The sequence below is a fragment of the Xenopus tropicalis genome, chromosome 6, assembly GCF_000004195.4.
Source record: "Xenopus tropicalis strain Nigerian chromosome 6, UCB_Xtro_10.0, whole genome shotgun sequence".
NCBI lineage: Eukaryota > Metazoa > Chordata > Amphibia > Anura > Pipidae > Xenopus > Xenopus tropicalis.
Window position 1 is genome coordinate 5,194,012 of NC_030682.2, and position 13,367 is coordinate 5,207,378.

The 13,367-nt window shown below is 51.3% G+C and overlaps 4 protein-coding genes across 8 annotated transcripts; 1 reads left to right on the forward strand and 3 right to left on the reverse strand.

Moving 5' to 3' along the window:
• Positions 1-1,432: 1,432 nt before the first annotated feature.
• LOC105945410 lies at positions 1,433-9,552 on the reverse strand. 5 transcript variants are annotated; one of them, XM_012953320.3, is made up of 8 exons: positions 8,125-9,550; positions 6,308-6,410; positions 6,108-6,209; positions 5,237-5,338; positions 5,026-5,142; positions 3,893-3,982; positions 3,551-3,658; positions 1,433-2,597 (listed from the first exon to the last, which is right to left on the reverse strand). In XM_012953320.3, exons 2-8 carry the CDS (start codon positions 6,348-6,350, stop codon positions 1,633-1,635), a joined length of 1,527 nt encoding a protein of 508 aa, XP_012808774.1. In that variant the 5' UTR covers positions 6,351-6,410; positions 8,125-9,550; the 3' UTR covers positions 1,433-1,632. The 5 variants fall into 5 exon arrangements, with proteins under 5 accessions (XP_012808774.1, XP_012808775.1, XP_031760128.1 ...); XM_012953321.3 differs by having other exon boundaries at positions 6,108-6,213; positions 8,125-8,610; XM_031904268.1 differs by lacking the exon at positions 3,893-3,982 and having other exon boundaries at positions 8,125-9,551.
• A 273-nt stretch (positions 9,553-9,825) lies between these two features.
• On the reverse strand, positions 9,826-10,208 carry LOC116411637 (histone H4). Its single transcript, XM_031904328.1, has one exon. It carries the CDS (start codon positions 10,184-10,186, stop codon positions 9,875-9,877), a length of 312 nt encoding a protein of 103 aa, XP_031760188.1. The 5' UTR covers positions 10,187-10,208; the 3' UTR covers positions 9,826-9,874.
• Positions 10,209-11,179: 971 nt separating this feature from the next.
• On the reverse strand, positions 11,180-11,773 carry LOC100497915 (histone H2B 1.1). The gene has a single exon (XM_002941347.5). It carries the CDS (start codon positions 11,573-11,575, stop codon positions 11,195-11,197), a length of 381 nt encoding a protein of 126 aa, XP_002941393.1. The 5' UTR covers positions 11,576-11,773; the 3' UTR covers positions 11,180-11,194.
• A 173-nt stretch (positions 11,774-11,946) lies between these two features.
• Positions 11,947-12,407, forward strand: LOC100486008 (histone H2A type 1). Its single transcript, XM_004919047.4, has one exon. The coding sequence runs from the start codon at positions 11,982-11,984 to the stop codon at positions 12,372-12,374; it is 393 nt and encodes a 130-aa protein (XP_004919104.1). The 5' UTR covers positions 11,947-11,981; the 3' UTR covers positions 12,375-12,407.
• The last annotated feature ends 960 nt before the right edge of the window (positions 12,408-13,367 follow it).

A 13,367-nucleotide genomic window follows, 5' to 3' on the forward strand; every position in this document is an offset into this window, starting at 1 on the left:
CCCATCCTGCACCCCCCCAGTCCCATCCCACCCGCACCCCCCCGTCCCATCCTGCACCCCCCCCAGTCCCACCCTGCACCCCCCCCCCGTCCCACCCTGCACCCCCCCCCCGTCCCACCCTGCACCCCCCCCCCGTCCCACCCTGCACCCCCCCCCCGTCCCACCCTGCACCCCCCCCCCCGTCCCATCCTGCAACCCCCCCCCGTCCCATCCTTCACCCCCCCCGTCCCATCCTTCACCCCCCCCGTCCCATCCTTCACCCCCCCCCCGTCCCACCCTGCACCCCCCCGTCCCATCCTGCACCCCCCCCCCGTCCCACCCTGCACCCGTCCCCCGTCCCACCCTGCACCCCCCCAGTCCCACCCTGCACCCCCCAGTCCCATCCTGCACCCCCCAGTCCCACCCTGCACCCCCCAGTCCCATCCTGCACACCCCCCGTCCCATCCTGCACCCCCCAGTCCCATCCTGCACACCCCCCGTCCCATCCTGCACCCCCCAGTCCCATCCTGCACCCCCCCGTCCCATCCCACCCTGCACCCCCCCCGTCCCATCCTGCACCCCCCAGTCCCATCCTGCACCCCCCCGTCCCATCCTGCACCCCCCCAGTCCCATCCTGCAGTAGTGCCACATAGAACAATATGTTTATTCTGCAGAAACCATTCCCATACCTGAGTCACAGCTTTAGAAGCTTTCTCCGTTTGCTTAAAGCAGACATATTGGATAAAGGAAAACCCCTAACCCTGTAGGCAATTATGAATAATATCCGGTGCTGGTTTCCCTTTGGGCTAAACATTAACCCTATCTGTAACAATGGCCCCTTTACTGGAGCTCCCTATAGGAATGTGTGATCTGAGCTATAACCGCTAGAGACTGCAGGCAGGAAGCTACTTAAAATTGCAGCTGCTGTCTTAGGGCTGTGGCAGATGGGGAGACTAGTCTCCCGCAACAAATCTCCGGTGGTATGGCATACGTGACACGCGACCACGTATGCCATCCCACCGCCAATTTACATACTTGCCGGTGGATGGTATTTTGGGGAGATTAGTCGCGGGCGACAAGGGAGATTTGTTGCGGGAGACTAGTCTCCCCATCTGCCACAGCCCTAAGACAGCAGCTGCCATTTTAAGTAGCTTCCTGCCTGCAGTCTCTAGCGGTTATAGCTCAGATCACACATTCCTAAGAGAGGGGGGGGGGGGGGGAGCAGGAGAGAGGAGAGAACTGCACAGATTCTGGGAATTAAGGAGGTTTCTGAGAGAGGAAGTCAGACACTGGAACATCATGTTTACAAAAAAGAAAGAAATCCTGTGTTTCTTTTGATAGAGGACTCAGTGCAGTGTTTCTGTGAGTACTTATGGCTGTATTTACACAGACCTTTCTGATAAAGCTACTGAGTTTGTACCTTTCCTAGCTCCCTTGTTATAAGGCAGTTATAATTAAGAGATTTATTTAAAAAAAAAAAAACACTGTCTGTTTAATCTTTGGGTTTATATTCATATTGTTTGGGTTCCTTTCATTGTTGACATTTCAAGTTTTTCTCCCCACCCTGCATAAAAAGCAAGACTTGCTACATTCACAAACACTATTTACATACAGTACACACTAAAAAAATCCATGGAAAGGGTAGAGCCAAATTCAAGGGTCCGGCCCTGAGATCCAGCTAGCGCCTCTGGGCATCCTCAGCAGGGCATTGATGGTGTCCTTCACTTTTTTACGGTCCTGGTCGGTGAGGCGGAATTTAGCCTCTGTCTGCAGCATTATATCCCTCATTAGATTTCGGGGCAGGGCCTTCTTTCCCCGGGAGCCGTCGATGTTTACGTTCTTAGCCCACTGCTGGTACAGAGGGAAGGGGACGTGGTGCTGGAAGATCATTTGTGCAAAGCGATGGGATTCGTTGTTGGCGCGGCGTGCCAGGTGGGTGAGGGTTTTCTTTGACAAAGGGGCCAGGGGAACGTCCGGCAATTGCTCTCCTATTTTCCAGTTGCCGGCTCCTGACGTTGATGGGGAGCTGCCCTTGGTGCCAGGGAATGGGGTGCTTGAGAGCCAACCCTTACCGGCTTTGCCAACATCATTAGCAGGAGCCGGCGTGGCAGTTACCATCTCATCCCCATCACTGCGTTTAGGTGGTGGAGACAAGGGGGTGCATTCATTTTGCAGCGGCTCAGCGACTTGCTCTTGGCTCTTTGCTTCCTTTTTAATGTTACTCGTCATGGCCTGAGCCACCGCGTCTTTCACAATGTCCCGCATGGAATGGGTCAGCGCCTCCGTGGCAGCTGTCACTGCCTCCGATACAGCCGATTTTACGGTTTCCGAGACAGTGCCCCTGAGAAACTCCAGCTGTTCCTGTAATTCCCTGATCAAGCGCTTGTGCTCCACACAGTCCTGGCAGGCAACTGCGGGGGAGTCAAAGGCACAGAGACTCGACTGCTGCTCGTCAGAGTGCGGCCGTAGTGGGAAGGACTCCTCTCCCAGCAGCATCATGCTCTGTCTCAGGAGACTGCCTGTATCGGGAAGTGCTTCTGTGCGCTGGGCTGCATCTCTCTCATGGGTTCTGCTTGCCACAGCCCTCTCAGGGGTCTGACTGGAAGCAATAAATTGCCCTATGAGGTAGACATCAATAAAACGACACGTCAATACTTACTTACATCACATGTACAGTGCTCGTCCCACTGCAAGCAATCTGCATTCAATGCATGTAAATAACATCATTCTACACGTCATATCTGTTGTAAAGTACCAAAGAATAATCTACTTCCTGTAACCCTTGTTTGTTCATTTATTGTAAAACCTGTCACTATACTGGCACTATACAGTGGACGTTACTAGAGGTTACCACAGAAACAATTTTTGTAGTGCCCAAAAATGTTTCAAAATGGCACCGTCAGCCTGCAGTCATCTGACCAGTCACATTATTGCGTATAGTATAGTAGGAAGTGATCAGATCCTTCTGGGTTAATCCCTGCGATAGGTCCACCCAGCAGTTCCTATGCAAGGGGACAGATAATGTGACAAGTATTTACCATTATACAGCTCTGCTTGTGCAGGGGGGCCGGCAGAAATCTTGCTTGTGATTCGCTACCAGTCTGCAGTACAAAGGGCTAATGGATCTGAAAGAAGACCAATATATCTTCCTCTATATTAAGGCAGTTTATGTAAAGGCAGGCTAAAACTAGACCTAAATCATGGTTTTCCTACAACTGGTTGAAGAAGGGGATGTCCCTTACCCAGCAGCCCCCTAGATTAGTAAAAGAAATCTCTCGGAGGCATGAGGTAGGGCTTGAAACTGACTGCTGTGAGAAAACCAGCTTTCCAATCAGTTGGTGTTTTCACAAGTAGGGCGTTTCCTTGCCAACAAATATGGATCAAGCCCCGCCCCCTGCCAGACACAAGGAAAGAGAGCAGCCCATCATAAAACAATCCTATCTTTGCACTTGACTAAGTATTGAGTGCACATTGGCTTTACACTTCCAAGGGGAAGTCCCAAGAGCAAATTCAACTGTGTATCAAGCCAAGCAGACTAACAGCCACTTCAGCAACAATTCTGCTCACTTACCCCCATCAGTAAGTGGCACTGCTGCACTTTCCATTGGGTCCTGATGATCTTCTGGTTCTTCTTTCTCTGTCTTTATCTGTATTATTTCTGGTTCATTCACTGGGAAACCTGCATATGAGGAACACAGAGTGTCAGTAAGTGTTTAGCTGATAGGACAGGTTGAAGGTTCAGACCCCAAATTATTTTCTGGGTTCCTGGGGTACGTAGGGCAGAACTTACCACAGGTGCGGGATCATACCCTTTCCTGGCAAACCAAGGCTTCCCTAGTAACTATTCATGCCCCGCTTGATAAGTCTGTGCTCCGCTGAGCAAGCATTTAATATAATAAGACAAGTATCTCACCTACTGTAGAAACCGAATCCATTTCCCTCTCTGCTATATGTTCCTTAAAGGTCGACTCTGTGTTCTCCATCTTTACCTTCTGAACAAATTCTAAATGGGACAAAATTTGCAAACATATAAATGATTGCCAAATCCACTAGTAGATTTCTACGAAAGCTGTATGTACAATGTTCAATGTAACATGAACATCCTTATATCTAGGTGTGTTTGCCTTCAATAATTCAGCCAAACCATACGATCCATCATAATAGCGTGTTAATACATTTTAATTTGGGTTGCACTTTGTAGTAAGTTGCTAAAAACTCCAGCCCGGTGTTACTGCCCCACAGGCACAAGCAGGGAGATCCCTAAACTCCAGCCCAGCGTTACTGCCCCACAGGCACAAGCAGGGAGATCCCTAAACTCCAGCCCAGCGTTACTGCCCCACAGGCACAAGCAGGGAGATCCCTAAACTCCAGCCCAGTGTTACTGCCCCACAGGCACAAGCAGGGAGATCCCTAAACTCCAGCCCAGTGTTACTGCCCCACAGGCACAAGCAGGGAGATCCCTAAACTCCAGCCCAGTGTTACTGCCCCACAGGCACAAGCAGGGAGATCCCTAAACTCCAGCCCAGTGTTACTGCCCCACAGGCACAAGCAGGGAGATCCCTAAACTCCAGCCCAGTGTTACTGCCCCACAGGCACAAGCAGGGAGATCCCTAAACTCCAGCCCAGTGTTACTGCCCCACAGGCACAAGCAGGGAGATCCCTAAACTCCAGCCCAGTGTTACTGCCCCACAGGCACAAGCAGGGAGATCCCTAAACTCCAGCCCAGTGTTACTGCCCCACAGGCACAAGCAGGGAGATCCCTAAACTCCAGCCCGGTGTTACTGCCCCACAGGCACAAGCAGGGAGATCCCTAAACTCCAGCCCAGCGTTACTGCCCCACAGGCACAAGCAGGGAGATCCCTAAACTCCAGCCCAGTGTTACTGCCCCACAGGCACAAGCAGGGAGATCCCTAAACTCCAGCCCAGTGTTACTGCCCCACAGGCACAAGCAGGGAGATCCCTAAACTCCAGCCCAGTGTTACTGCCCCACAGGCACAAGCAGGGAGATCCCTAAACTCCAGCCCAGTGAAATCGCTGGCTACTTACCCCCATCAGTAAGTGGGCCTGCTGAGCTTTCCACTTGGTTCAAACGATGTTCTATGTGTGGTTCTTCTGGTTCTGTCTTTATCTGTATTGTTCCCGACTGAGTGGAAAGTGGAAAGCCTACAAGTGAAGAGCAGCATTACCAGAGAAATACAGAGCTTTTATCATTAAAGCCTGATTATTCAATAGCGATGGATTAAAAAAATAAACTCACCATTAACAAAAGGGGAACCCATTTCACAATTTACCGAGTTCAGACGACCCTTACAGTTGGGTTCCTCATTCTCCAATTTCACTTCTAATCTTGGGTCACACCCTAAGAAGAAAAGAAGTGAATGAACAGAAAGCCATAACAATAAAAGCCATAATATTAACAGGAGGCAAGTGTTTAGGATCATTTTCATTAAAGGAGACATATCCTATAAAAATGATGAATGTACCAGGGAATTATACTCCTCTAGATATAGAAGGATTGTGCTTAAAGTTGTGTTTCTGACTGATTTATTGAGAAATTCCCCCAAACCCCACTAGCCCCGCCCATCTGTGCCACTTCCTGCTGGCTGAATTCTCTGGGTGAGCTGGGGAGCCGGCGGCCCTCCGTACCCTGCACTGTAGGATAGGAACCAATCAGCAGCTAGGCTGACCTGATAGGGAACTGAAGCCTGTCTGTGCTCGTGTGACTGCAGGGCTGTGATTGGCTCTCCCCCTCCTACTGTGCTTCTGACAGGGACCATTAGGACACGCCCACCCATCATGTGAAACCCAGACAGGGACCTGAGAGGATCTATAGGGAGCTCCAATAAAGGGGCCATTGTTACAGATAGGGTTAATGTTTAGCCCAAAGGGAAACCAGCACTGGATATTATTCATAATTGCCTACAGGATAAGGTTTTTTTTTTCCATTAATTCAATATGTCTTCTTAAATATTGGTCAAACAATGAAGGTGAATAATAACATCCCTCTGGTATTGGAGCAATAAACCAATGCTATGCAGCGAGTGGTTTATATAAAAGCTCCATACTAAGGAGGTTTGGGTGTTTAAGTTCAAAGTCAGAATTTGTCATCCAAATAAATATTTACTCACCAGAGAGATGTGGCTCCATGTCCGGAGAGATTAGTGCTTCTCTTGCTGTGAGGACATATTTATCCACATCAGAAGTGCCGGAGATCCATGACATGGACTGTCCTGCCTATAGGAAACAGAAGTAACAGACAGTATAATCCCTTCCATGGGAACCACCAACAGGATACTGCACAGTCTTCTGATACTGAGAACCTCTTTACCTGCCTTCTGAGGTGGATAACCGGAATCACAAATGTTCTTCATCTATCAGTCTCTTGAAGGATAATCAGGCACCAGCATCATGGATGCCATACTCTGGCACAACTGGGTTAAAGGAGACATATAGGATTTACTAAAAAAAACTTCTAACCCTGTAGGCAATTATGAATAATATCCGGTGCTGGTTTCCCTTTGGGCTAAACATTAACCCTATCTGTAAAAATGGCCCCTTTATTGGAGCTCCCTATAGATCCTCTCAGGTCCCTGTCTGGGTTTCACATGAGGGGTGGGCGTGTCCTAACGGTCCCTGCCAGAAGCACAGTAGGAGGGGGAGAGCCAATCACAGCCCTGCACTCACACAAGCACAGACAGGCTTAGGTTCCCTATCAGGTCAGCCTGGCTGCTGATTGGTTCCTATCCTACAGTGCCGCCGCCCCCCTGCACATCCTGGGAAAGGAGGCATCATTGGCACAGTATTGTTTCTCACACAATTTGTCATCTTTAATGTCAATGTTATAAAAAGAAAAACCCACCTAAATAAAAAAGCTTCTGATTTATATCAGGCATTGGCCCCTGCAGCAGGATTAACCCCCAGTCCCACAGCCGCCCCTCTCTATCAGCCCCTGCAGCGGGATTAACCCCCAGTCCCACAGCCGCCCCTCTCTATCAGCCCCTGCAGCGGGATTAACCCCCAGTCCCACAGCCGCCCCTCTCTATCAGCCCCTGCAGCGGGATTAACCCCCAGTCCCACAGCCGCCCCTCTCTATCGGCCCCTGCAGCGGGATTAACCCCCAGTCCCACAGCCGCCCCTCTCTATCAGTCCCTACAGCGGGATTAACCCCCAGTCCCACAGCCGCCCCTCTCTATCAGCCCCTGCAGCGGGATTAACCCCCAGTCCCACAGCCGCCCCTCTCTATCGGCCCCTGCAGCGGGATTAACCCCCAGTCCCACAGCCGCCCCTCTCTATCAGCCCCTGCAGCGGGATTAACCCCCAGTCCCACAGCCGCCCCTCTCTATCGGCCCCTGCAGCGGGATTAACCCCCAGTCCCACAGCCGCCCCTCTCTATCAGTCCCTACAGCGGGATTAACCCCCAGTCCCACAGCCGCCCCTCTCTATTGGCCCCTGCAGCGGGATTAACCCCCAGTCCCACAGCCGCCCCTCTCTATCAGTCCCTACAGCGGGATTAACCCCCAGTCCCACAGCCGCCCCTCTCTATTGGCCCCTGCAGCGGGATTAACCCCCAGTCCCACAGCCGCCCCTCTCTATCAGTCCCTACAGCGGGATTAACCCCCAGTCCCACAGCTGCCCCTCTCTATCAGCTCCTGCAGCGGGATTAACCCCCAGTCCCACAGCCGCCCCTCTCTATCAGCCCCTGCAGCGGGATTAACCCCCAGTCCCACAGCCGCCCCTCTCTATCAGCCCCTGCAGCGGGATTAACCCCCAGTCCCACAGCCGCCCCTCTCTATCAGCCCCTGCAGCGGGATTAACCCCCAGTCCCACAGCCGCCCCTCTCTATCGGCCCCTGCAGCGGGATTAACCCCCAGTCCCACAGCCGCCCCTCTCTATCGGCCCCTGCAGCGGGATTAACCCCCAGTCCCACAGCCGCCCCTCTCTATCAGCCCCTGCAGCGGGATTAACCCCCAGTCCCACAGCCGCCCCTCTCTATCAGCCCCTGCAGCGGGATTAACCCCCAGTCCCACAGCCGCCCCTCTCTATCGGCCCCTGCAGCGGGATTAACCCCCAGTCCCACAGACAGTGCAGGGAGGAGGAGGAGGAGGAGGAGGAGGAGGAGGAGGAGGAGGAGGGAAAAGCACTTACCCAGTAGCCCAGGCTGGAGATGTGAGTGCAGGGGAGGGGAATGCCAGGGACACAGGGGAGGGAGTTACAGGACACAATCCCCAGCCTCTCACATCTCATTACTGTGCATGATCAGAATACACATAGCGAGTTACAGATTCATCTTTCTGCCGCAGAACTTCCAGCGTCGCTGCTCTATGACACATCGGAAGCTAATTCATTCCAGCCACTGAACTCAAAGGACCAATCATGTATCCCCTTATCCTCCCTGACACGAACCGCTCCGCCATGTTGTTGGAGGGCATATTCCTCCACACAGCCCCCTAACATTAGCACTTGTACGTTTTAGGTGAAGCCGCATCTCTTTCTTCAGATAATAGTGAAGTTTCCGACTTATCAATCGGGTATTCGGTTTTGGGCTGCGCTCGTAAAGAAAATGCTTTCAAGAAGAAGCGGGTTAGTTATACCGTCACATGACCTTAAATGGGCGGGGCGAACCAGCGAAGGGCGGGGTCATTGATTTGTTGACGCTTATGGGGCCCTAGGTACGGTAGCGCTTTGGGGCTCTCTGAATGGGATACAGAACTTCCCATTGAAGTGAACGTCTTACATAAACTGCTCCGATACTTCCCTTCAGAATCCAACTCTCTGACATTAGGGCTCTGCAAGAAACTGGAGACAAATGACATTTCCACTAATATGAGTGACAGTATATAGTCACTAAATGGCTCATCCACTGCATCATGTGACAGCGCAGGCTCCTCCCACTCAATACTCCAATTTGCAGCAGAGGGTTCTTACTGTGGATAGTAACACAATGGGCCCCATACAGGCAGCTGCAATAATTAAAGACATTGGAAAAAACCCTTTATCCGTGATATGGATTCAGGCGAATAGCGTAAACCGTGAGAGCCCAAATCTGCAGGTTGTTCAATAGCGGCACCTAGTGGGGATTTGCGGTTTCACAGGATAATTCACGGCTTTATTTCCATCGCTGGATCAATACTTTTCTCCACTTTGCACTTGGGAAATGCAGGAAGGAAAGAGAAACTGAGACAGAGAAGGAAAAATAAAAACAATGATCTAGAAGAAAAAAAAAAAAAACAACATACCGGTATATGAAAAAAATGAGTGTACTAAAGGGCTGGTATTACCGATGGGAATCACGCACCTCGCTGGGGGTCTGTCCGAAATCAGCCAAAAGGACCTGCACTCACTAACCCCAAGCCCAGGGGAACCGATACATCTCTTTGGTCCCATCAGCCTTTTTATGGCCGCGTTGGCCTAGACTGTGTATGAAGAATTTCGGGTCGGGGCTCAACAATTAATAGTATGAGAGAGTAAACTCAAAGCGTTTATATTCTGTGCTGCCCCAAGGGGATGGCAGTAACGGGGTGTAAGTGCCTGGGAAACCCGGGCGGGACAGTTCCTAGGGCAGGGGGGAGAAGGCAGCAATGGGGGGGGGGGGGTGTATTTACTGCATTCGTCTTTGATAGGACTGAGAGGGATTGTTGCCAGGAGACTGGGCAATAACTACCCAATGTACCCGGTGTTACCCACAGCCAATCAGCTCACGCATAATTACAAGTTTTCGCATTAGATACAGTATTAGGCTCTGGCTGAGTAGCGTTACTGGAACAACTAGATTCGTAGCAGCTCTGTCCCCATAAACATTTTTATGTACATTCTCGGTACCAGAGAAACAGCTCCCAAGGGAATATGTGGCGGCTCTGAGAAGAGCCTTTGGGTTTATATCGGTTTATGAGCAGATTCAGCCCCCGAAGCCGTAGAGAGTGCGGCCCTGGCGCTTGAGAGCGTACACCACATCCATGGCGGTAACGGTCTTCCTCTTGGCGTGCTCGGTGTAGGTGACGGCGTCCCGGATGACATTCTCCAGGAAAACCTTGAGGACCCCCCGAGTCTCCTCATAGATGAGGCCAGAGATGCGCTTGACTCCCCCTCTCCGTGCCAGGCGGCGGATGGCGGGCTTGGTGATGCCCTGGATGTTATCCCGCAGTACCTTCCTGTGCCGCTTGGCGCCTCCTTTCCCCAAACCCTTCCCGCCTTTGCCGCGTCCGGACATATCTCTTCCTATTCACCGTACAAGGTAAACTAAAGTATTAGCCCTCCAACGGGCCCTTATATACATATGGACAGAACCTGGGAGGGAACTGAAATGATGGGTGGGGCTAAAATGACGATATAGTAGTTGTGAACATGTATTGGTTATTGAGAATTATAAAAAAAAAAAAAGACCAAATATTGTTTCCCTCCAAAAATGCGGCTTTACTATTGGATTGTTTAAATTGTAGCTTCCTGATACGGTTTTACGTAGACTAGGACTGTGAAATCCGTTGATAGTTATCAATTGCCCGCTAAAATATCCGCGCCCACTGGAATTAAATACAGCGCCACAGGAAAGGGTTGAAATGCAGCTGAATACACTACAGTACAGCAAGTGAGGATCTAGTAATGGCGGTTCCCTGCTCCCCCCTCTCTCAGCGCGTTGTTTAACTCACTGCGTCCCGGACAATATTCACACAGCAACTACAGCCCCAGGCTCCCCCATAATAATCCGTACGGTCAGACACTGCTCTGGGTGTAGGAATCTGCCTCCCTGTGCAAGTCATGTCCTGTGCGGCCTCTAATCGGCTGGAAAGCCCAGACTAGGAGAAAGCTATGGCTGTGGGTAGAAATCACCCTCGGCGTTACTATGGGAGGGTATGAGTAGCAACGCTGTATCCAACCTCACCTACAGCCAATGGGACACTGTATCTATGTCCTGTACAATGGGATCAGCATGTTCTGCATTACAGAAACAGCACAAACATTTCTCCTATTCTATAGATTAGAAACGCGTCCCCCAGTTGTGCCTCCCTATATAAACTGTTTATGGGAACCCGAGCAGGCAAGTCATGTGGGACGTAATGGCCATTAATGGTGCGGATAAACTTAGCTTTATGTTCCACTTATATAAAGGAAATACCCTTAGTAACATCACAGAACAAGTTACAGATCTTATAGGGAGGAGGTGGTGGCTCTGAGAAGAGCCTTTGTGTTGCTGGGAGTAGGGCAGGAGATGGGGCAGCAGTTACTTGGCGCTGGTGTACTTGGTGACAGCCTTGGTGCCCTCGGACACGGCGTGCTTGGCCAGCTCCCCAGGCAGCAGCAGGCGGACCGCGGTCTGGATCTCCCGGGAGGTGATGGTGGAGCGCTTGTTGTAATGAGCCAGGCGGGAGGCTTCCCCTGCGATGCGCTCAAACACATCGTTGACAAAGGAGTTCATGATGCTCATGGCCTTGGAGGAGATGCCGGTATCGGGGTGCACCTGCTTCAGCACCTTGTACACGTAAATGGCGTAACTCTCCTTCCTCGTCTTCCTGCGCTTCTTCCCATCTTTCTTCTGGGTCTTGGTCACCGCTTTCTTGGAGCCTTTCTTCGGGGCTGGAGCGGACTTGGCTGGTTCAGGCATGATCAACTACCCTTACGCTTTCTGATAAACAAGAAAACTGTTCCCTCCGCCTCCCGGGCTGCTGCTTTTATAGCCCTCCCATGCAAATAAGGGAACTCGGAACCTGCGTCTGTAACTGGTCGGTTTGTGTCACATGGCATAAACCCTCCCATCTACAGCTACGGATTGGTGTTCCAGAAAGCGTCTGTGTGATTGGCTGCAATCGAACTTACATGCAAAAAAAAAAAAGGATGAATGCGCTCAGAGCAATTTATTGGCGCTTCCTAAAACCCCACTATGATTGGCTGTACCAGAATTCACCCAATTAGAGAAGAGAGATGTGTCCTGCGCTGCCTACTAAAGCCAGTCCTGGGGGTAGTAATACTACATTCTTCTATTTCTTTGTAGCTGAGTTGTATTGAGGATCATGTCCGGCAGAGGCAAACAAGGCGGCAAGGTTCGGGCTAAGGCCAAGACCCGCTCATCCCGGGCTGGGCTGCAGTTCCCAGTTGGCCGTGTTCACCGCTTGCTGAGGAAAGGCAATTATGCCCAGCGGGTGGGAGCCGGAGCTCCGGTCTATCTGGCCGCAGTACTCGAGTACCTGACCGCTGAGATCCTGGAGTTGGCCGGGAACGCTGCCCGGGATAACAAGAAGACCCGCATCATCCCCAGGCACCTGCAGCTCGCTGTGCGCAACGATGAGGAGCTGAACAAACTGCTCGGAGGGGTGACTATCGCTCAGGGCGGGGTCCTGCCCAACATCCAGTCCGTGCTGCTGCCCAAGAAAGCCGAGAGCTCCAAGGCGGCCAAGGGCAAGTAACGCTCCGAACGACAAGTCAAACTATAAAAAAAACATGCACCCAAAGGCTCTTCTCAGAGCCGCCCACATTATCTAAACACGGCTGTGTGACACATACGGGTAAATCTGACTGCTGATCCGCTCATAAACCCAAAGGCTCCTCTCAGAGCCGCCCATATAGTCACTAAGACAAGTTTGCCGTGTATCTCTTACTATAGTTGGCCTGGGCCATGATGGGGGCCGTCGGGCACTGATAGATTTAGGGGCCTTTGTGCTGCTGGGAGGCTGTGCGGGTTGGATCTAAGCCCTCTCGCTTCGGATCCTGCGGGCCAGCTGGATGTCCTTGGGCATGATGGTGACCCTCTTGGCGTGGATGGCTCCCAGCAGCACAAAGGCTCTTTCAAAGACCCCCCCCCCCCCCTCCCTATAGGGTCTGTAACTGGCACTTTCCCTGCGGATAGAGAGTCGGTGACACGGCTGGAGAGTAGGATTTAGAGCCATATAATAACTGCCACAACACTGGGTGAGGGGATTCTGATATCCGCGGACAAGAAGTTCTTTTTAGCGCATTAATTGCATTTGCCTTGTTGCCGCGCAGGGGGGGTGACTATCCCGGGCGGACTGATACAGTCGCACTGCCGGTAACAGGGAGGGACACAATGTTGCTGTTTGGAGTTCAATAAACCTCATAACGGGAGCTGCAATTGATTTCTGAGTTGGTGAAATAATGTATCGGGGTAAAGGGATCTGAGTGCCCCCCAACTTCTCCTTATTCTCTGATCCCAGGGGAGTCGGATGTTACAGGGAACTGATTTTGAGGGGATTTCTGAATTTGTCATTTTTATGATTTGGGGCTCAGATTATATACAGGGAATATGAATGTGATTCCCAGAGATTAGTGGGAACATTCAGCAAATACGTTTTGAGGTTTGGATTGCGCTTTCCAGTTACTGTATATAATCAGTTATAATGTATCACTTGAACTTTGATTCATATAAAAGAATTATATAAATA

Excerpts from the sequence above, each read along its gene's own strand:
- LOC105945410 (XM_012953320.3), bottom strand. The coding sequence starts at position 6,350 with ATGAAGAACATTTGTGATTCCGGTTATCCACCTCAGAAGGCAG. Across the intron at positions 6,210-6,307 it reads TTATCCACCTCAGAAGGCAG|GACAGTCCATGTCATGGATC; the intron begins GTAAAGAGGTTC and ends TCCTATAGGCAG. Across the intron at positions 2,598-3,550 it reads AGTGCCACTTACTGATGGGG|GGCAATTTATTGCTTCCAGT; the intron begins GTAAGTGAGCAG and ends TCTACCTCATAG.
- LOC116411637 (XM_031904328.1), bottom strand. The coding sequence starts at position 10,186 with ATGTCCGGACGCGGCAAAGGCGGGAAGGGTTTGGGGAAAGGAGGCGCC.
- LOC100497915 (XM_002941347.5), bottom strand. The coding sequence starts at position 11,575 with ATGCCTGAACCAGCCAAGTCCGCTCCAGCCCCGAAGAAAGGCTCCAAG.
- LOC100486008 (XM_004919047.4), top strand. The coding sequence starts at position 11,982 with ATGTCCGGCAGAGGCAAACAAGGCGGCAAGGTTCGGGCTAAGGCCAAG.